The 20,972-nt window shown below is 48.0% G+C and overlaps 1 protein-coding gene across 1 annotated transcript in view; it reads right to left on the reverse strand.

Annotated features, from left to right (window-relative positions):
• Positions 1–11,849: 11,849 nt before the first annotated feature.
• The window catches only part of ASPM (assembly factor for spindle microtubules), a 63,303-nt gene continuing 54,180 nt past the window's right edge, over positions 11,850–20,972 (reverse strand). Inside the window, exons 23-30 of the mRNA XM_077276030.1 lie at positions 19,681–19,890; positions 19,028–19,177; positions 18,708–18,899; positions 18,420–18,612; positions 18,170–18,324; positions 16,344–16,520; positions 12,622–12,797; positions 11,850–12,095 (exon numbers count right to left, since the gene is read on the reverse strand). Of these exons, the coding sequence (XP_077132145.1) occupies positions 11,993–12,095; positions 12,622–12,797; positions 16,344–16,520; positions 18,170–18,324; positions 18,420–18,612; positions 18,708–18,899; positions 19,028–19,177; positions 19,681–19,890 (1,356 nt within the window). The 3' untranslated portion in view covers positions 11,850–11,992. The remainder of the gene's footprint in view (positions 12,096–12,621; positions 12,798–16,343; positions 16,521–18,169; positions 18,325–18,419; positions 18,613–18,707; positions 18,900–19,027; positions 19,178–19,680; positions 19,891–20,972) is intronic.

Below are 20,972 nucleotides of genomic sequence, written 5' to 3' on the forward strand. Positions count from 1 at the left end.
TTTGCGCTCCCGCAGACGCCTATCGATCTGAATAGCCATCGTCATGGGCTCATTCAAACTCGCAGGCACAGGGAACCCCACCATAACATCCTTAATGGCATCAGAGAGACCTTCTCTGAAAATCGCCGCCAGGGCGCACTCATTCCACTGAGTAAGCACAGACCATTTGCGGAATTTTTGGCAGTATATTTCAGCTTCATCTTGCCCCTGAGACAAGGACATCAAGGCCTTTTCCGCCTGAAGCTCTAAATGAGGTTCCTCATAAAGCAACCCCAAGGCCAGAAAAAACGCATCCACATTGAGCAACGCAGGATCCCCTGGTGCCAATGCAAAAGCCCAGTCTTGAGGGTCGCCCCGGAGCAAGGAAATTACAATCCTGACCTGCTGTGCAGGGTCTCCGGCAGAGCGAGACTTCAGGGACAAAAACAATTTGCAATTATTTTTAAAATTTTGAAAGTGAGATCTATTCCCCGAGAAGAATTCAGGCAAAGGAATTCTAGGCTCAGACATAGGTGCATGAACAACAAAATCTTGCAAATGTTGTACCTTTGTGGCGAGATTATTCAAACCTGTAGCTACACTCTGAAGATCCATTTGAAACAGGTGAACACAGAGCCATTCAAGGATTAGAAGGAGAGGAAGAGAGGAAGGCTGCAGTATAGGCAGACTAGCAAGTGATTCAATTAAGAGCACACTCAGAACTAGAGGGAAAAAAAAAAAAAAAAAAAATTGTAGCAGACTTCTTTTTTCTCTCCTTTCTCAGCCAGTAATTTAACCCTTTTTTAGGCCGGTCAAACTGTCATGATTCTCAATGGCGAGAGAACATAGCCCAGCATATATGAGAACTAGCTCTTGGAAGATGGAAACTATACTGACCATGAACTAAACCTGCCGCACAACTAGAAGTGGCCGGGTAGCATGCCTACGTTTTTTTATCCCTAGATGCCCAGCGCCAGCCGGAGAACTACCTAATCCTAGCAGAGGGAAGACAGTCCTGGCTCACCTCTAGAGAAATTTTCCCAAAAGGCAGACAGAGGCCCCCACATATATTGGCGGTGATTTAAGATGAAATGACAAACGTAGTATGAAAATAGGTTTAGCAAAATCGAGGTCCGCTTACTAGATAGCATGAAGACAGAAAGGGCACTTTCATGGTCAGCAGAAAACACTATCAAAACACCATCCAGAAATTACTTTAAGACTCTAGCATTAACTCATAACACCAGAGTGGCAATTTCCGCTCACAAGAGCTTTCCAGACACAGTAACGAAACAGCAGCTGTGAACAGGAACAAAATGCAAAAACACACAAGGACAAAAGTCCAACTTAGCTGGGAGTTGTCTAGTAGCAGGAACAAGCACAGAAAGGCTACTGATTACATTGTTGACCGGCATGAAACTGAGAGGAGCAAGGTTATATAGCGACTCCCACATCCTGATAGGAGCAGGTGAACAGAGGGGATGATGCACACAAGTTAAATTCCACAAGTGGCCACCGGGGGAGCCCAGAATCCAATTTCACAACAGACGCACCCGTATGACGGGAAGGCTCGGAGCTCTTCCGGGACCCTAGAGTCGCCCCTCTCCAAAGGTTGCCCCCTATGTCTGCGTAGGTGATGTAGGTGAGACAGCAAGCCTATAGCTCTCTGTCCTGCCGTTGGTTTGAAGTAATGCCTAGAGCTCTGTACTTCCTCGGCGTTCCGGCCACCGGTTATTTACGCCTCAATAGGATGTTGCCTCGGTCTAACAGCACGACTCCTACTGGTATTTCTCCCTGTTGCGTTGATCTCGTTTCTCACTCAGCACAATAAATCTCGCTTCTTGTCCTTTCTTAGGGCACCGCCGCTATGAAGTGCAGGCGCGGTCCCGTAGCTTTCTCTCTGATTGCCAGGCCTCTGTCAGGATCCCACCCCTGACAGGGACCCTACCGAATCTTCCCCTACAACACCCTCTGCCACAAGGTGTTGCCTGGCTCCAACCCAGTCAGCGTTCTCTCTAACTTCCTGCCTAACCCCCCGTTTTACCAGACTGTGAGGAGTGGCCTAATGAATAGTACCCTTAGCTCCCCCTGGAGGCCAGACTGTGAAATGTATTGGTGTCTGTGATACCTGGTCAGATGAACTCCTTCAGTGCCATCAGACGTACCATAGCCCCCTTAGCGGCGGAGCCACAGTACTGCAACGACCAGGACTCTGGGGCGCTGCACTCCCCCCCGGTTAAATCCAGTACTCCTGGACTGGGAAGAAAACAACAATACATGTCAGCAAAAAGACATACAATTTTGAAAATGCAACTACAAGTAAACTTTTTAACAGAGCTTCCCTTTATGGGAGGTGAGGACACTTGAACGTTACAAACATGGTTAAATACTTTTAAATTACTTTACTATAAATAACTTTTCTTACCCAACCGGGTATTCTACTAAGTGCAAAATTTTGAACACTAATCCAACTTTGCCTTTAAGGACGTACCTGCTGAATCCACTAAAGACCTTCTTATAATCACATTATAAGGTTACTGAACATTTTTACATTCTCCTACTTTAAGTCTGCAGGACCGCCTGTCCTAACTGCTCCAGACCTACTGCCTCTCCTTTCTGTTACAGGACCGCCCCTTTCCGCCCGGGCCTACTGTCCTTCCACTACTATACACAGTATAGAACATATCATTTTTCTTTCAGTTTAAGATCACTGAGCCATCTCTATATGGCTCCTAAGAGGACTCACTAACTAACCCCGTACGGGTTCACTTTCTGTCCTCATTCTCTAACACATCATCAAACATTTCTTACAATCAACTAGTTGGCTACATATAACTTCTTCATACATATAACTTCTTCATATTAGCATCATTACTTTTTCTTTCAAGACATTATTGCCATCTAACCTTCTTAAGGCAATACTGTACATAAGTGCAAGATGTGAACATCCCCTTTAAGAGGGGACCAAGTCTCTATGAGGTAGTGCAACTTCTCAAGCTGCAAGTCCGTATGCAGCAAGGACTCCAATGCAAGTTCCAAGAACCGTATCTTCGCAAAGAGTCCGTCTTTTATATAAAACCAGTAGAGAGCACCTTTAAGAAGGTGCAAACTATATACAAGGAGTTTGTATCATGCATTGTTCATGATTCGGCAGTTCTTTGATAACTTGTGCAAACGTAGAAAATAAACAAAAACAATAGGGATCCCGGGTCAACAAAGGGATCCCTTTAAGAGTTAACCCTAAACGGGTTTTAGCAGCAAAATAGCAGAGAAACAGTTAACTATGTACATCACCCAGGGTATCGAGGTTTATCCCTCCAAGTCTGGGGGTGGCTTCCGTGAGAACCGCCCACCACCGGCTACCACATAGAGTGCATCCGCACCTTTAATGGGGGTGTGTGTACTCACGGTTCTTGTCGGGGTGATGGTCCGCAGGCATTTGGCACACAAGGAGATTGGAGGAATGACTGCCGGTCCCGGGGGATCATAGGAAGGTGGCGCAGTCACTTCTGGCTTGTACTTGCGTACGTGCAAAGCATACCACCCTTTGTCTCCCCAATGGCGGGTGTACCGAACATGGTCCCCCAGGTAAAGGTCCCGGCCCGGGTGTCCCTCGATGAGGTGTGCCTCCACATCCCGCCGGTTTACGAATACCTCCAAGGCGAGACCGGGCTCTTTGATGAAGCCCCAACCTCCCTGCATCCGGAAGGTGCTGATGACTCCATAACGCTGTGGGCCCCAGTCCTCCTAGGCCGCCCGCCTAACCTGGATTTTGACCTGGAGGTCCTTTTCCCGCTCGGCCCGTCGGCGGAGTTCCTTCTTGCGGGCCCACTCTTCCTCCTGTCTGCGTAACTGCTGGCGATATTCCCGCTGGTGGATAATCTCGATGCTCTCCCCCTCAGGCTGGGCCTCTCCAGGGAACCCGATCAAGTTGGTGGTAGCGCGGGTCCATTCGAAGGTCATCCACTCACCCTGGAGGCTCACGGGCTGTACGGTGGGCCGTAAGGGGACATCAGCGGTCTTTAGCGTCTCCCACGGCCGCTCGCATTCAAGGCAGCTACACACCCGTCCGGGTGGTCTGGGTGGAGGGGCGTCTACGTCCACAAGCAGGGGCTTTTCAGCCGCCCGGGCCGGATTAATGGCACCATCCGCCTCTGCGACATCCCCGGCGTCAGCCCCCTTCTCCTCAGCTTGCGGTGTCGGCGCTTGGGAGTGGCGCGGCTCCTCACTGGTAGCGGCTTTCCGCCGACACAGACTCCGAAGCTGACGGCAGAGCTCCTCCACTTCCGCCCCGAGAATTTCCCGGTCATCGCAGCCTGGTGAAAGGTTGCTCAGCTCCCATTGGCTGGGACTGGTGCGGGCCTTCTCCCCCTCTTCTGGGCGACCTTCATTCGTCATCTCGCCAATCTGGCTCTGCCTCGCGTCGTCCAGGGCTTCCGGTTTTACCCCTTCTGGATAGCGGTTCTTCTTCCCGCCGCCGTCCCAGATTAGGAGGCGGGCTTTCCTTGTTGATGGGCATATCTCCCGAACATAGTAGTATCTGTGAGGGGCTGGCTCAACCTTCGCGCCATTCTTCCAAGCTACTCCCACGACGACACGCCCCACTTGTTCCGCCCGCCACATAATGTCTCAATGGCGGCGGCTTTTGGCGGGAACTTTTGGCGGTAAATGGCAGCACAGAGTCTTTGCAATAAAGTACAGTCCAAGCACAGTAAATCACAGTTCCAAGGCACACATGACCCGATTCTTCAGGCTTAAGTAGATCCTGTTCGTGACGCCAAGTTGTAGCGCCCCCACTGCCGCAGGGCCGAGGGGGTACCCGGTACCAGACCTCTGAGTCTCTGCTCTGGGGTTGTCACGGTGGCTAGACCCGGTCCGTGACCCTGCTGAGGGGCGCACAGTAATAGATGTGGATGGTGGTAGTGGTGCGGTGTAGTGCCGGTCGCAGTTAATAACGAGGACACCAGGTTGCAGTCTCTTTACTGAAGGCTTCTGGGTCCTCAGTCCGGATTACGGTTAACCGGGCTGCGCAAGTCCGGCCGGTCCGATGGCACCTCCAGAGTTCCCGTTGCAGGTGGAAATCTGTGCCTTCCTTCTAGCGCTTATGTGTTGTGGTCCTCCCCTGCTGTGCTTACGGGATAGTCCCCACAACTGTTGTGTCTGTTCCTCGTGTTCCCTCACAACAACTCGATTCTGATGTTCTTCTTAATCTCGTCCCCCAGATCTTATGGTAGAACGCACCCGTATGACAGGAAGGCTCGGAGCTCTTCCGGGACCCTAGAGTCGCCCCTCTCCAAAGGTTGCCCCCTATGTCTGCGTAGGTGATGTAGGTGAGACAGCAAGCCTATAGCTCTCTGTCCTGCCGTTGGTTTGAAGTAATGCCTAGAGCTCTGTACTTCCTCGGCGTTCCGGCCACCGGTTATTTACGCCTCAATAGGATGTTGCCTCGGTCTAACAGCACGACTCCTACTGGTATTTCTCCCTGTTGCGTTGATCTCGTTTCTCACTCAGCACAATAAATCTCGCTTCTTGTCCTTTCTTAGGGCACCGCCGCTATGAAGTGCAGGCGCGGTCCCGTAGCTTTCTCTCTGATTGCCAGGCCTCTGTCAGGATCCCACCCCTGACAGGGACCCTACCGAATCTTCCCCTACAACACCCTCTGCCACAAGGTGTTGCCTGGCTCCAACCCAGTCAGCGTTCTCTCTAACTTCCTGCCTAACCCCCAGTTTTACCAGACTGTGAGGAGTGGCCTAATGAATAGTACCCTTAGCTCCCCCTGGAGGCCAGACTGTGAAATGTATTGGTGTCTGTGATACCTGGTCAGATGAACTCCTTCAGTGCCATCAGACGTACCATAGCCCCCCTTAGCGGCGGAGCCACAGTACTGCAACGACCAGGACTCTGGGGCGCTGCAGCTACATCTCTATAAACGCCCAGCTAAATATTTTAGGTTTCTAAACGGATTGTATAGTCAGCATCTTCGCTGTTGTCTTCCCTTATTCCCCTTTATACAAATAGTTGCATTTTTGACATACAAATCAAACAGAGTATGACTATACTAGCTTTACTCTTCCCAATGTGCTGTGAGACCAGGTGGACACTTTGGCCCAGCAGCCTGTGGCTGGCACCTTTATTACATTGCCAGACTTATGAGGTGGCCAAGCATGCCTGCACTTTGTGACAGGGCATTTCACGCGTCGGCCACAGGAGGCTGGGCTAAGGAGAATGCCGGATGTGTGGCCATGGTTTCTATTTGTCAGGGCATTTCAAGCGTCGGCCACAGGAGGCTGGGCTAAGGAGAATGCCGGATGTGTGGCCATGGTTTTTTTGTCATGGCATTTTGGTGGCAGCCACAGGAGGACGGGCTAAGGAGAATGTTGAATGTGTGGCATTGGCTTTTTTTTTGTCTGGGCATTTCAGCTGGCAGCCACAGGAGGCTGGGCTAAGGAGAATGCTGGATGTGTGGCCATGGTTTTTTTTGTCAGGGCATTTCAGCTGGTAGCCACAGAAGGCCGGGCTAAGGAGAACTCCGGATGTGTGGCCATGGTTTTTTTGTCAGGGCATTTCACGCGCCGGCCACAAGAGGCTGGGCTAAGGAGAATGCCGGATGTGTGGCCATAGTTTTTTTGTCAGGGCATTTCGGTGGTAGCCACAGGCAGCTGGGCTAAGGACACAGCTCAATGTGGCTATGAGGTACACTGCTGGAGGCGGCTGGAACCCACAGCTATTCTAATGGGAACTTTTCAGATCCCTGTTCACTAAGGACTTCCCGATCTCCAATTAAACCAAGTGAGACCACAAGGCACCAAGTGAGCAGAAGACTCAGGAGTCGGAGATGTTAAGCACTGGTCTTTATTGTACATTATATCTTAAATTGTACAAAAGGCTATTTACAGCAGGAAATGTATATTACAGTAGCATTCCAAACAGCTGGGTTATAGTTTTGTTTTTTTAATCCCTTCATGACCCAACCTATTTTGGCCTTAATGACCTTGCCGTTTTTTGCAATTCTGACCAGTGTCCCTTTATGAGGTAATAACTCAGGAACGCTTCAACGGATCCTAGCGGTTCTGAGATTTTTTTTTCGTGACATATTGGGCTTCATGTTAGTGGTAAATTTAGGTCAATAATTTCTGCGTTTATTTGTGAAAAAAATGGAAATTTGGCGAAAATTTTGAAAATTTCGCAATTTTCAAATTTTGAATTTTTATTCTGTTAAATCAGAGAGTTATGTGATACAAAATAGTTAATAAATAACATTTCCCACATGTCTACTTTACATCAGCACAATTTTGGAACCAAAATTTTTTTTTGCTAGGAAGTTATAAAGGTTAAAATTTGACCAGTGATTTCTCATTTTTACAACAAAATTTACAAAATCATTTTTTTAGGGACCACCTCACATTTGAAGTCAGTTTGAGGGGTCTATATGACTGAAAATACCCAAAAGTGACACCATTCTAAAAACTACACTCCTCAAGGTGCTTAAAACCACATTCAAGAAGTTTGTTAACCCTTCAGGTGTTTCACAGCAGCAGAAGCAACATGGAAGGAAAATATGAACATTTAACTTTTTATTCACAAAAATGATCTTTTAGCAACAATTTTTTTATTTTCCCAAGGGTAAAAGGAGAAACTGGACCATGAACGTTGTTGTCCAATTTGTCCTGAGTACGCTGATACCTCATATGTGGGGGTAAACCACTGGTTGGGCGCACGGCAGGGCTCGGAAGGGAAGGAGCGCCATTTGACTTTTTGAATGAAAATTTGGTTCCAATCTTCAGCGGATAGCATGTCACGTTTGGAGAGCCCCCCGTGTGCCTAAACATTGGAGCTCCTCCACAAGTGACCCCAATTTGGAAACTAGACGCCCCAATGAACTTATCTAGATGCATAGTGAGCACTTTAAACCCCCAGATGCTTCACAAATTGATCCGTAAAAATGAAAACGTACTTTTTTTTCACAAAAATTATTTTAGCCCCAATTTCTTCATTTTCACATGGGCAACAGGATAAAATGGATCCTAAAATTTGTTGGGAAATTTCTCCTGAGTCCACTGATACCTCATATGTGGGGGTAAACCACTGATTGGGCATATGGTAAGACTCGGAAGGGAAGGAGCGCCATTTGACTTTTTGAATGAAAAATTATCTCCATCGTTAGCGGACACCATGTCGCGTTTGGAGAGCCCCTGTGTGCCTAAACATTGGAGCTCCCACACAAGTGACCCCATTTTGGAAACTAGACCCCCCAAGGAACTTATCTAGATGCATAGTGAGCACTTTAAACCCTTATGTGCTTCAGAAATTGATCCATAAAAATGAAAAAGTGCTTTTTTTTCACAAAAAAATTTCTTTTAGCCTCAATATTTTCATTTTCACATGGGCAACAGGATAAAATGGATCCAAAAATTTGTTGGCCAATTTCTCCTGAGTACGCTGATACCCCATATGTGGGGGTAAACCACTGTTTGAGCACACGGCAGGGTTCGGAAGGGAAGGCACGCCATTTAGCTTTTTGAATGGAAAATTAGCTCCAATCATTAGCGGACACCATGTCGCGTTTGGAGAGCCCCTGTGTGCCTAAACATTGGAGCTCCCCCACAAGTGACCCCATTTTGGAAACTAGACCTCTGAAGGAACTAATCTAGATGTGTGGTGAGCACTTTGAACCCCAAAGTGCTTCACAGAAGTTTATAACGCAGAGCCATGAAAATAAAAAATAATTTTTCTTTTCTCAAAAATGATTTTTTAGCCCTGAATTTTTTATTTTCCCAAGGGTAACAGGAGAAATTTGACCCCAAAAGTTATTGTACAGTTTCTCCTGAGTACACTGATACCCCATATGTGGGGGTAAACCACTGTTTGGGCACACGTCGGGGTTCGGAATGGAAGTAGTGACGTTTTGAAATGCAGACTTTGATGGAATGCTCTGCCGGCGTCACGTTGCGTTTGCAGAGCCCCTGATGTGCCTAAACAGTAGACACTCCCCACTAGTAACCCCATTTTGGAAACTAGACCCCCAAAGGAACTTATCTAGATGTGTGGTGAGCACTTTGAACCCCCAAATGCTTCACAGAAGTTTATAACGCAGAGCCGTGAAAATAATAAATACGTTTTCTTTCCTCAAAAATAATGTTTTTGCCCAGAATTTTTTATTTTCCCAAGTGTAACAGGAGAAATTTGACCCCAAAAGTTGTTGTCCAGTATCTCCTGAGTACGCTAATACCCCATATGTGGGGGTAAACCACTGTTTGGGCACATGCCGGGGCTCGGAAGTGAAGTAGTGACATTTTGAAACGAAGACTTTGATGGAATGCTCTGCGGGCGTCACGTTGCGTTTGCAGAGCCCCTGATGTCCCTAAACAGTAAACCCCCCCCACAAGTGACCCCATTTTGGAAACTAGACCCCCCAAAGGAACTTATCTAGATGTGTGTTGAGCACTTTGAACCCCCAAGTGCTTCACAGAAGTTTACAACGCAGAGCTGTGAAAATAAAAAATCATTTTTCTTTCCTCAAAAATGATGTTTTAGCAAGCAATTATTTATTTTCACAAGGCTAAAAGGAGAAATTGGACCCCAATAGTTGTTGCCCAGTTTGTCTCGAGTATGCTGGTATCCCATATGTGGGGGTAAACCACTATTTGGGCACACGCCGGGGCTCAGAAGGAAGTAGTGACGTTTTGAAATGCAAAATTTGATGGAATGGTCTGCGGGCGTCACGTTGCATTTGCAGAGACCCTGATGTGTCTAAACAGTAGAAACCCCCCACAAGTGACCCTATTTTGGAAACTAGACCCCCAAAGGAACTTATCTAGATATGTGGTGAGCACTTTGAACCCCCAAGTGCTTCACAGAAGTTTACAACGCAGAGCCATGAAAATAAAAAATCATTTTTATTTCCTCAAAAATGATGTTTTAGCAAGCAATTTTTTATTTTCACAAGGGTAACAGATGAAATTGGACCCCAATAGTTGTTGCCCAGTTTGTCCCGAGTATGCTGGTACTCCGTACGTGGGGGTAAACCACTGTTTGGTTGCACGTTGGGGCTCGGAAGGGAGGGTGCACCATTTGACTTTTGGAACGCAAGATTGGCTGGAATCAATGGTGGCGCCATGTTGCGTTTGGAGACCCCTGATGTGCCTAAACAGTGGAAACCTCTCAATTCTAACTCCAACACTAACCCCAACACACCCCTAACCCTAATCCCAACTCTAGCCATAACCCTAACCCCAACACACCCCTAACCACAACCCTAACCCAACACACCCCTAACCCTAATCCCAACCCTAGTTTCAACCCTAACCCCAACACACCCCTAACCATAACCCTAACCACAAGCCTAATCTTAAACCCATTTCCAACCCTAGCCCTAATTCCATCCCTAACCCTAAGGCTATGTGCCCACGTTGTGGATTCGTGTGAGATTTTTCCGCACCATTTTTGAAAAATCCGCAGGTAAAAGGCACTGCGTTTTACCTGCGGATTTACCACAGATTTCCAGTGGTTTTTGTGAGGATTTCACCTGCGGATTCCTATTGAGGAACAGGTGTAAAACGCTGCGGAATCCGCACAAAGAATTGATATGCTGCGTAAAATACAACGCAGCGTTTCTGCGCGGTATTTTCCGCACCATGGGCACAGCGGATTTGGTTTTCCAAAGATTTACATGGAACTGTAAACCTGTTGGAAAACTGCTACGAATCCGCAGCAGCCAATCCGCTGCGGATCCGCAGCCGAATCCACACCGTGTGCACATAGTCTAATTCTAAGGCTATGTGCACACGCTGCGGAAAACGCTGCGGATCCGCAGCGTTTCCGCAGCTGCGGGTCTGCAGCAGTTTCCCTTGAGATTATAGTTCAATGTAAAGCTATGGGAAACAAAAAACGCTGTGCCCATGCTGCGGAATAAACTGCGCGGAAACGCAGCGGTTTACATTCCGCAGGATGTCACTTCTTTCTGCAGATTCCGCAGCGGTTTTACAACTGCTCCAATAGAAAACCGCAGTTGTAAAACCGCAGTGAAATCCGCAGAAACACCACGTTGAATCCGCGATAAGTCCGCAGCGGTTTTACACTGCGAATTTATCAAATGCGCTGTGGAAAAATCCACAGAGGACCAGAATACCCTAACCCTAAGGAAAAATCCAGAGGACCAGAAAACCCTAACCCTAACCCTGGTTCTGAACCTAGTGGGGGAAAAAAAAAAAATATATATATTTTCTTTATTTTATTGTTGTCCCTAGCTATAAGGGTGATAAAGGGGGGGGGGGGGGTCATTTACATTTTTTTTATTTTGACGACTGGGGAGGAGATCGGGGGCGGTGTGTGTGTGTGTGTGTGTGGGGGGGGCAGAACATGATTTCCAGCCATGGCAGATGCTATTGCAGCATCGGCCATGGCTGGATTGCAATATTTCACCATTTTCATAGGTGAAATATTGCAAATTGCTCTGATTGGCTGTCGAAAGTGCAACAGCCAATCAGAGCGATCGTAGCCACGTGGGGGCAAAGCCACCCCCCCTGGGCTGAAGTACAACTCCCCCTCTCCCTGCAGATCGGGTGAAATAGGAGTTAACCCTTTCACCCGATCTGCAGGGACGCGATCATTCTGTGACACAGCATATGCGTCACAGGTCGGATTGGCACCGACTTTCATGACGCATACGCTGTATCACAGGTCGGGAAGGGGTTAAAGGGTATTTCCAGCTCAGTCTCATGTCTGAGGCAGGAATAATTGTGTCCAGAGGCCAGATACAGGAGGTTGGGAGAAGGAAAGAGTCTAGTGGAGAGAGAGCTACAGAAACAGCGTAGCTTTGATTCCATAGACTCAACCTCCCATGGTCGGTGCCTGGACGGAGGCGGCGGTGAAAATAGCAGCATAGTACTGGAGATGATAAAATGATTTGCTTCTAATATACAATTATCAAATAACTTTTTTTTAACAATAAAAATATTCTCCTTTACAATCTTTAAAAATTAACTACCAGGATTCTTTTCAATGTGGGACGGACTTAGATGGACATCCCGAAGGTCAACATCACCATCTGAATGGCTTTCAAGGGGTCAACCACCTCTCGCATGTTGTCTTTTCTCAGCACCCAGTCTGGCTTTATTCTGTAAAGAGATTCAGCGATAACTTTACAAAAATATACAAGGGAGACAATAATATTTATAAGCTGCCAAAGATAAGGTGCAGGGATGGTAGGACAAGCTGCCAAGATGGCAGTGTAGATACAGGACCATATAGGAATAACTAGAGACATGGCTCTGAATAAAAGCTGTAGATAAAAAAATGGCAGAATATATTTCATGTCAGTTAGAAAGGGCCAAGACGCAGACTGTCTGACACAGAGTAACCGCTGACTTAATTAAGTTTCTATAATAATTTATTCATGTGTTTATATTCGCTGAACGCCATAATGCCCTTTAGAGAACACAAAGTGTCATCATGTTCTCCTTGCAGTAGGAAGAACCATATCATTTCTGCCTGGAGTGTTCTTTTGACATCACCATCCTTATAGTTTTGTGGTTGGACTATAAAGCCTCTCCGCAGCAGTACAAGACTTCTTCTGACAGTCAACCGTAATCAATGGGGGAATAATAGAAGTATATCACATCAGTATCAGCAGATGGGACATACCTTGAAACAATTCTTGTCCGCACCGGTGTGGCTTGAAACAAAACATTCCCAGGACTATGAGCACTGCTCATGCGCTGCTGTCTGATATTTCTGGCAGTGTCCATCCTGTGTTTTCGTGCTGTTAATTTGTAAATGCTGCAGACACGATCCAGAGCTTTAGGTATGGCACAGATTTCCTGAGGAAAACAAATATAGAGCCGTGGACTCTCAGAATTTTAAAGTTCACTGTATTTGTTATCCAAAACATGTGTAAAATGTACACATTATGATGTATTGCAGAATGCATTAAGCTAGTGGATGATCCATGGGCTCACAGCACAGCTGCATCATATGAAGCTAGCGGGGATCCATGGGCTCACAGCACAGCTGCATCATATGAAGCTAGCGGGAGATCCACGGGCTCACAGCACAGCTGCATCATATGAAGCTAGCGGGAGATCCACGGGCTCACAGCACAGCTGCATCATATGAAGCTAGCGGGCGATCCACGGGCTCACAGCACAGCTGCATCATATGAAGCTAGCGGGAGATCCACGGGCTCACAGCACAGCTGCATCATATGAAGCTAGCGGGGATCCATGGGCTCACCGCACAGCTGCATCATATGAAGCTAGCGGGAGATCCACGGGCTCACAGCACAGCTGCATCATATGAAGCTAGCGGGGATCCATGGGCTCACAGCACAGCTGCATCATATGAAGCTAGCGGGAGATCCACGGGCTCACAGCACAGCTGCATCATATGAAGCTAGCGGGAGATCCACGGGCTCACAGCACAGCTGCATCATATGAAGCTAGCGGGAGATCCACGGGCTCACAGCACAGCTGCATCATATGAAGCTAGCGGGGATCCATGGGCTCACCGCACAGCTGCATCATATGAAGCTAGCGGGAGATCCATGGGCTCACAGCACAGCTGCATCATATGAAGATAGCGGATGATCCACGGGCTCACAGCACAGCTTCATCATATGAAGCTAGCGGGGATCCATGGGCTGACAGCACAGCTGCATGATAAAGCTAGCGGGGAATCCATGGGCTCACAGCACAGCTGCATCATATGAAGCTAGCAGGATCCATGGGCTCACAGCACAGCTGCATCATATGAAGCTAGCAGGGATCCATGGGCTCACAGCACAGCTGCATCATATGAAGCTAGCGGGGATCCATAGGCTCACAGCACAGCAGCATCATAAAGCTAGTGGGGGATCCATTGGCTCACAGCACAGCTGCATCATAAAGCTAGCGGGGGATCCATGGGCTCACAGCACTGCTGCATCATATGAAGCTAGCAGGGATCCATGGGCTCACAGCTGCATCATATGAAGCTAGCGGGGATCAAAAAGCTAGCGGGGATCCATGGGCTCACAGCACAGCTGCATCATATGAAGCTACCGGGATCCATGGGCTCACAGCACAGCTGCATCATAAAGCTAGTGGGGGATCCATGGGCTCACAGCACAGCTGCATCATATGAAGCTACTGGGATCCATGGGCTCACAGCACTGCTGCATCATATGAAGCTAGTGGGGCTCCATGGGCTCATAGCACAGCTGTATCATATGAAGCTAGCGGATGATCCACGGGCTCACAGCACAGCTGTATCATATGAAGCTAGCGGATGATCCACGGGCTCACAGCACAGCTGCATCATATGAAGCTACTGGGATCCATGGGCTCACAGCACTGCTGCATCATATGAAGCTAGTGGGGCTCCATGGGCTCATAGCACAGCTGTATCATATGAAGCTAGCAGATGATCCACGGGCTCACAGCACAGCTGCATCATATGAAGCTACTGGGATCCATGGGCTCACAGCACTGCTGCATCATATGAAGCTAGTGGGGCTCCATGGGCTCATAGCACAGCTGTATCATATGAAGCTAGCGGATGATCCACGGGCTCACAGCACAGCTGTATCATATGAAGCTAGCGGATGATCCACGGGCTCACAGCACAGCTGCATCATATGAAGCTACTGGGATCCATGGGCTCACAGCACTGCTGCATCATATGAAGCTAGTGGGGCTCCATGGGCTCATAGCACAGCTGTATCATATGAAGCTAGCAGATGATCCACGGGCTCACAGCACAGCTGTATCATATGAAGCTAGCGGATGATCCATGGGCTCACAGCACAGCTGCATCATATGAAGCTACTGGGATCCATGGGCTCACAGCACAGCAGCATCATATGAAGCTAGTGGGGCTCCATGGGCTCATAGCACAGCTGTATCATATGAAGCTAGCGGATGATCCACGGGCTCACAGCACAGCTGTATCATATGAAGCTAGCGGATGATCCACGGGCTCACAGCACAGCTGCATCATATGAAGCTACTGGGATCCATGGGCTCACAGCACTGCTGCATCATATGAAGCTAGTGGGGCTCCATGGGCTCATAGCACAGCTGTATCATTTGAAGCTAGCGGATGATCCACGGGCTCACAGCACAGCTGTATCATATGAAGCTAGCGGATGATCCACGGGCTCACAGCACAGCTGCATCATATGAAGCTAGCGGGGATCGATGGGCTCACAGCTGCATCATATGAAGATAGCGGATGATCCACGGGCTCACAGCACAGCTGCAGCATATGAAGCTAGTGGGGCTCCATGGGCTCATAGCACAGCTGTATCATATGAAGCTAGCGGATGATCCACGGGCTCACAGCACAGCTGTATCATATGAAGCTAGCGGATGATCCACGGGCTCACAGCACAGCTGCATCATATGAAGCTACTGGGATCCATGGGCTCACAGCACTGCTGCATCATATGAAGCTAGTGGGGCTCCATGGGCTCATAGCACAGCTGTATCATTTGAAGCTAGCGGATGATCCACGGGCTCACAGCACAGCTGTATCATATGAAGCTAGCGGATGATCCACGGGCTCACAGCACAGCTGCATCATATGAAGCTAGCGGGGATCGATGGGCTCACAGCTGCATCATATGAAGATAGCGGATGATCCACGGGCTCACAGCACAGCTGCATCATATGAAGCTAGTGGGGCTCCATGGGCTCATAGCACAGCTGTATCATATGAAGCTAGCGGATGATCCACGGGCTCACAGCACAGCTGTATCATATGAAGCTAGCGGATGATCCACGGGCTCACAGCACAGCTGCATCATATGAAGCTACTGGGATCCATGGGCTCACAGCACTGCTGCATCATATGAAGCTAGTGGGGCTCCATGGGCTCATAGCACAGCTGTATCATTTGAAGCTAGCGGATGATCCACGGGCTCACAGCACAGCTGTATCATATGAAGCTAGCGGATGATCCACGGGCTCACAGCACAGCTGCATCATATGAAGCTAGCGGGGATCGATGGGCTCACAGCTGCATCATATGAAGATAGCGGATGATCCACGGGCTCACAGCACAGCTGCAGCATATGAAGCTAGCGGGGATCCATGGGCTCACAGCTGCATCATATGAAGATAGCGGATGATCCATGGGCTCACAGCTCAGCTGCATCATATGAAGCTAGCGGGATCCATGGGCTCACACAACAGCTGCATCATATGAAGATAACGTGGGATCCCTGGACTGACAGCACAGCTGCATCATAAAGCTGGTGGGGGATCCACGGGCTCACAGCACAGCTGCATCATACCAAGCTAGCGGGCCATCCCTGGGCTGACAGCACAGCTGCATCATATGAAGGATGGCAGTGAACACAATGTAATCACATGACATCAGGCACTTACCCGAGCTCTTTGGGTGTTCAATGCAAAGATTGACAGGAGACAGCAAGTCTTAGTAAAAATGCTGCCCCCCTTGTCGGATACTTTATCTCCAGCTTTCTCCCTGTAGATTTGCATTAAATCGAGGAGAATGTCGATAGAGTTGTCCACCTTGTAGACTGCAAGCACCGTTCTTTCATACTGTAGATAAAATGTACATGAATTCCAGTTTTGGGCTTTGTGAACATGGCAACATAGGAAATGTGTGGAAGCACTGGCCGTACAGGGAACAAAACAATGTACATGTGTGTAAAGGGTGGCAGACATCTAAAAACAGCATGTCAGGAGTTGTGATCACTGATCAGGAGGCCAGGATTTACATCTGAGCATCACTGCTTTCTGTTCTCAGCCAGCACCACTTCTGGTATACAGTGCTAGGACAGGTCGGGGTGTTCTCTAAAGTGACAGTAAAGGGTCTCTGCTACAAATACTAAATCACATTAAAGGGTATTTCAGATCACTCCTCTTGCATATCGAGGATGGGGGAGGGGAGTGTGCGGCTGGTGACGTCTCGTCTACCGATACTTGCAGGGAAGCAAGCGAGCTGGTATAACCCTTTAATGGACTGTACTAGAACGCAGATATATCAAAGTATTTGTGGTAATTATCTGGTGCAAATATAGCAGTTGAGATAGGAGTCGTATATGTATGAAACTGCTCTGAGGCCTTTACTAACAAATACAAGAAGAACACTAGAAGAAAGGCATAGCAGAATTTATATAGTGCACCAGACTTAGAGGTGTTTGTCCAGCCATGGAGTGACTGGAGACTTGTGAATACTCACAGTGCATTGTGAAGATTCTCCGGTGCTGGGAGCAGGGGGGACCATATGATCACAAGTCTTGCAATGTGCAAACTTCCAGCCACATTCTGACTACACATGTCCAACCACCTATCTCATACCACTTGAACTCGCCTGGACTACTGCAACCTCCTGCTCTGTGGCCTCCCCTCGAACACTCTTGCACCCCTCCAATCTATTCTAAACTCTGCTGCCTGACTAATCCACCTGTCCCCCCGCTATTCCCCGGCCTCTCCCCTCTGTCAATCCCTTCACTGGCTCCCCATTACCCAGAGACTCCAGTACAAAACCCTAACCATGACATACAAAGCCATCCACACCCTGTCTCCTCCATACATCTGTGACCTCGTCTCCCGGTACTTTCCTGCACCAACCTCCGATCCTCACAAGATCTCCTCTACTCCCCTCGTATCTCCTCTTCCCATAATCGTATACAAGATTTCTCTTGCGCATCACCCCTACTCTGGAACTCTCTACCACAACATATTAAACTCTCACCTACCGTGGAAACCTTCAAAAAGAACCTGAAGACTTACCTCTTCCGACAAGCCTACAACCTGCAGTAACCACCGATCGACCAAACCACTGTACAACCAGCTCTATCCTCACCTACTGTATTCTCACCCATCCCTTGTAGATTGTGAGCCTTCGCGGGCAAGGTCCTCTCTATTCCTGTACCAGCTGTGACTTGTATTGTTCAAGATTATTGTACTTGTTTTTATTATGTATACCCCTCCTCACATGTAAAGCGCCATGGAATAAATGGCGCAATAATAATAATAATAATAACTGAGCGAGGATGTGCAAGTCTAGTCGGCAGGTGATCACATGTATACAAATTGTGCACTTGTGGTCACACGCTGGCATAGGTGTGAGGATTCACATGTCTCCAGTCACAAAGACTGCAGACTTACAGCCCAAGGCCAGACAACCCGTTTATTCCAAAACGAGCAGCTCCGACAATAAAAATCCCGATCTGTATGCTCACCTTTGACAGGTTTAGCAGCACCTGAATTGACAGCTTGATTACTTCCATGCAAGGTATGCTCCGGTTACAGCTACGGATCAGGGTAAATATGGTCTTCACTGCCCCACTCTGTGCCATACGCTCACAGCAAACAGAGGACAGTCTGGTGGCAACTTCTGCAGGAGAATAAAGGGAAACCATCAGCATTTAGGATTGACAGTGACCTAAGTAAGACCCCAGTATCAACCTTCTGATGGACTTCTAAGCTCACCAAGATGCTGCAGAGCTTCCAGGATATAGGAGAGATGCTTGTAGGTCAGCAGGTAATTCAGGGCGACCATTGTTCTGTTACAAAGTTTGTCTTCCTCTTTTATTTCTTCATTTACTGAGTGTAGACGCAGTCGCAACTTTTTCAGTGCTTTGGTATCATGCGCTTTCCTCCACTGATGTCCTCTCCACAGGGCCTGACAGTAAGATAATAAAAACACTTTCACTGTAGTGTTATATATACCCACACACTGATATGGAGTACACCAATAACTCCTCATGCTGTAGGTACCTGAAATTTTTGGATTCCTCTGGCCACTCTAGCACGTTTTCTGCGCTGAAGGAAAAGTCTGACATTTCTCTGGATTTTAGTGGCGGCTTCATGCCGGTGCTGTAACCATCCCCGCACTGTGCGCTGCAGAGTAATTATCTTTTGCTGCGTCGTGTGATAGTTTCTTCTCTGCACTGTGGAACGATACCATCTCTACAAAAACAGCCACTTATTAGGACTCGTGCCATCACAGGTCCCAGCCCGTGTCTCAGAGCTGGTCCTCACCACCATGATGCTTTACATGTACATTATGGCCCCATGTATATGAACAAGGTACATACCTGTATGTAAATCACATGGCCAATATGATTTTGTGCCCTTTTGAGCACCAGGTGATTCCGGAAAAACCTCTGAATCCTGATGGCACACAGGTGGTGATGAACAGCCGAGCTGAACCTAAGAAGCTGACGCTCTCGCTTTACACCAGCAACCTGGAAGAAAAGGCATTCAAGTAAAAATACACAACAAAAGGCTGAAAACTATCAGTCCTGATTAGGCTAATGGCTGCTGCGCAATAGAAATAAGGGTCAGAGTGCCATATTTGATATAGGACCGTATGAATACAATAGGGGGTAATAACAGAAGATCTAACCAGGAGATTGTGATAGCGTCTGGTGGGCAATAATCCTATATAAGAGATTAAGTCACTGTGGAAGATGATCAGGATTGATCGTTCCACTGATACGAATGATCTACTAGTAGTAGTAGTAGTACTTCAATTAGAAATAACTAACAATTGGACCTAAGCACAAGCACCTTCAAGTAATTGTCATGTGTTTGTAAACAGTGTCCCCTCCGCTGCCAAATTACCATAATTTGCCTTAGGTAATTTGTGTATGAATCGGTGAGAAGAAACACCAGCTGATCTCTAAGCTGGGAATGAATATTATTTCACCAAACACAACGATGAGTACATGGGGTCTGCGGGGGTCACCTGCTTTCGGAGCAGCCAGCCTCGGGTGCACGCCTGCAGTCTGATCACGCAATTCTTCAGCCGCACGTAACGAAGCAGCTCACACCTTCCTGGCTGCAAAGCCCTAAAGTGCCGCTGAAGGGTCACCGCTGCGCCTCTCAGGCGGAGGAACCGCTGCCGATGCCTGAAGCCTCTGAAGGCGGCTTGTATCGAACACGCGGCACGCCGCTTCTAAAGAAAAGAAGGACATCCGCATGTTACAGGAAGAAAAGTTGCGCCCTTCAATCACAGATTACATTTCTCAGGAAACAAATAACTTAAAATGAACAAAGGTCAATATTTTTCCCACTGGGTTATCACTTAAGACCCAAACGTTTTGTTAGGCTAGGTTCACATTTGCGGTTGAGTCTGCAGCGTATCGTCCGCAACCGCATGATAACGTAGCGTTTATCCGCATCAGCTTACGCATGACGGCAAAAAACACGCAGCGTTTGTATGCTTTTTTGCTTGCGTTTGCGCTTTTTATGCGCATGCGTTCAATATTTCCAGGAGGGCATGTCTCAATGAGTTCCTGGACATGCGCAGTCCGAAGTACGCAAGAGCATCGAACGTAAGAGAGGGATTTTTGTGTACTCACCGTAAAATCCTTTTCTCCGAGCCAATCATTGGGACACAGACCGTGGGGTGTTATGCTGCTTGCCACTAGGAGGACACTAAGTGATACAAAGAAAGTTAGCTCCTCCCCTGCAGTATACACCCTCCTGCTGGCCCTCAGCTAACCAGTTCGGTGCAAAAAGCAGTAGGAGATCAGTAACAACATATTAGCTTACAGCATGTCATATTATATATGAGAGTATAGCATATCGGATTATAAAAACAAGCATAAGCCAATACCAGGGTGGGAGCTGTGTCCCCCAATGATTGGCTCGGAGAAAAGGATTTTACGGTGAGTACACAAAAATCCCTCTTTCTCCTTCGCCTCATTGGGGGACACAGACCGTGGGACGTACCAAAGCAGTCCCTGGGTGGGGACAACGTTAGATCAGGCCCTGTGTAACTGCTACTTACAAGTGCGCCACTGCGGCCTGCAGAGTCCGCCTGCCCAGAGTCACATCTTTGGAAGTCTGGGAATTACAATGCTTCAAGAATGCATGCGGACTGGACAAATCCGCAAGCTTGCAGGCGTGTCTTGTCGACGCCTGGTGCCTAGAACCCACGATAGACAGGGAGATAGGCTGTCATCTAACACGGAAGGACTCCTGGATGGTGAAAGGAATACACCAGGCTAAATGGCCGATGAAGACGGCCAAACC

The sequence above is a fragment of the Ranitomeya variabilis genome, chromosome 8, assembly GCF_051348905.1.
Source record: "Ranitomeya variabilis isolate aRanVar5 chromosome 8, aRanVar5.hap1, whole genome shotgun sequence".
In the NCBI taxonomy this organism is placed as follows: Eukaryota; Metazoa; Chordata; class Amphibia; order Anura; family Dendrobatidae; genus Ranitomeya; species Ranitomeya variabilis.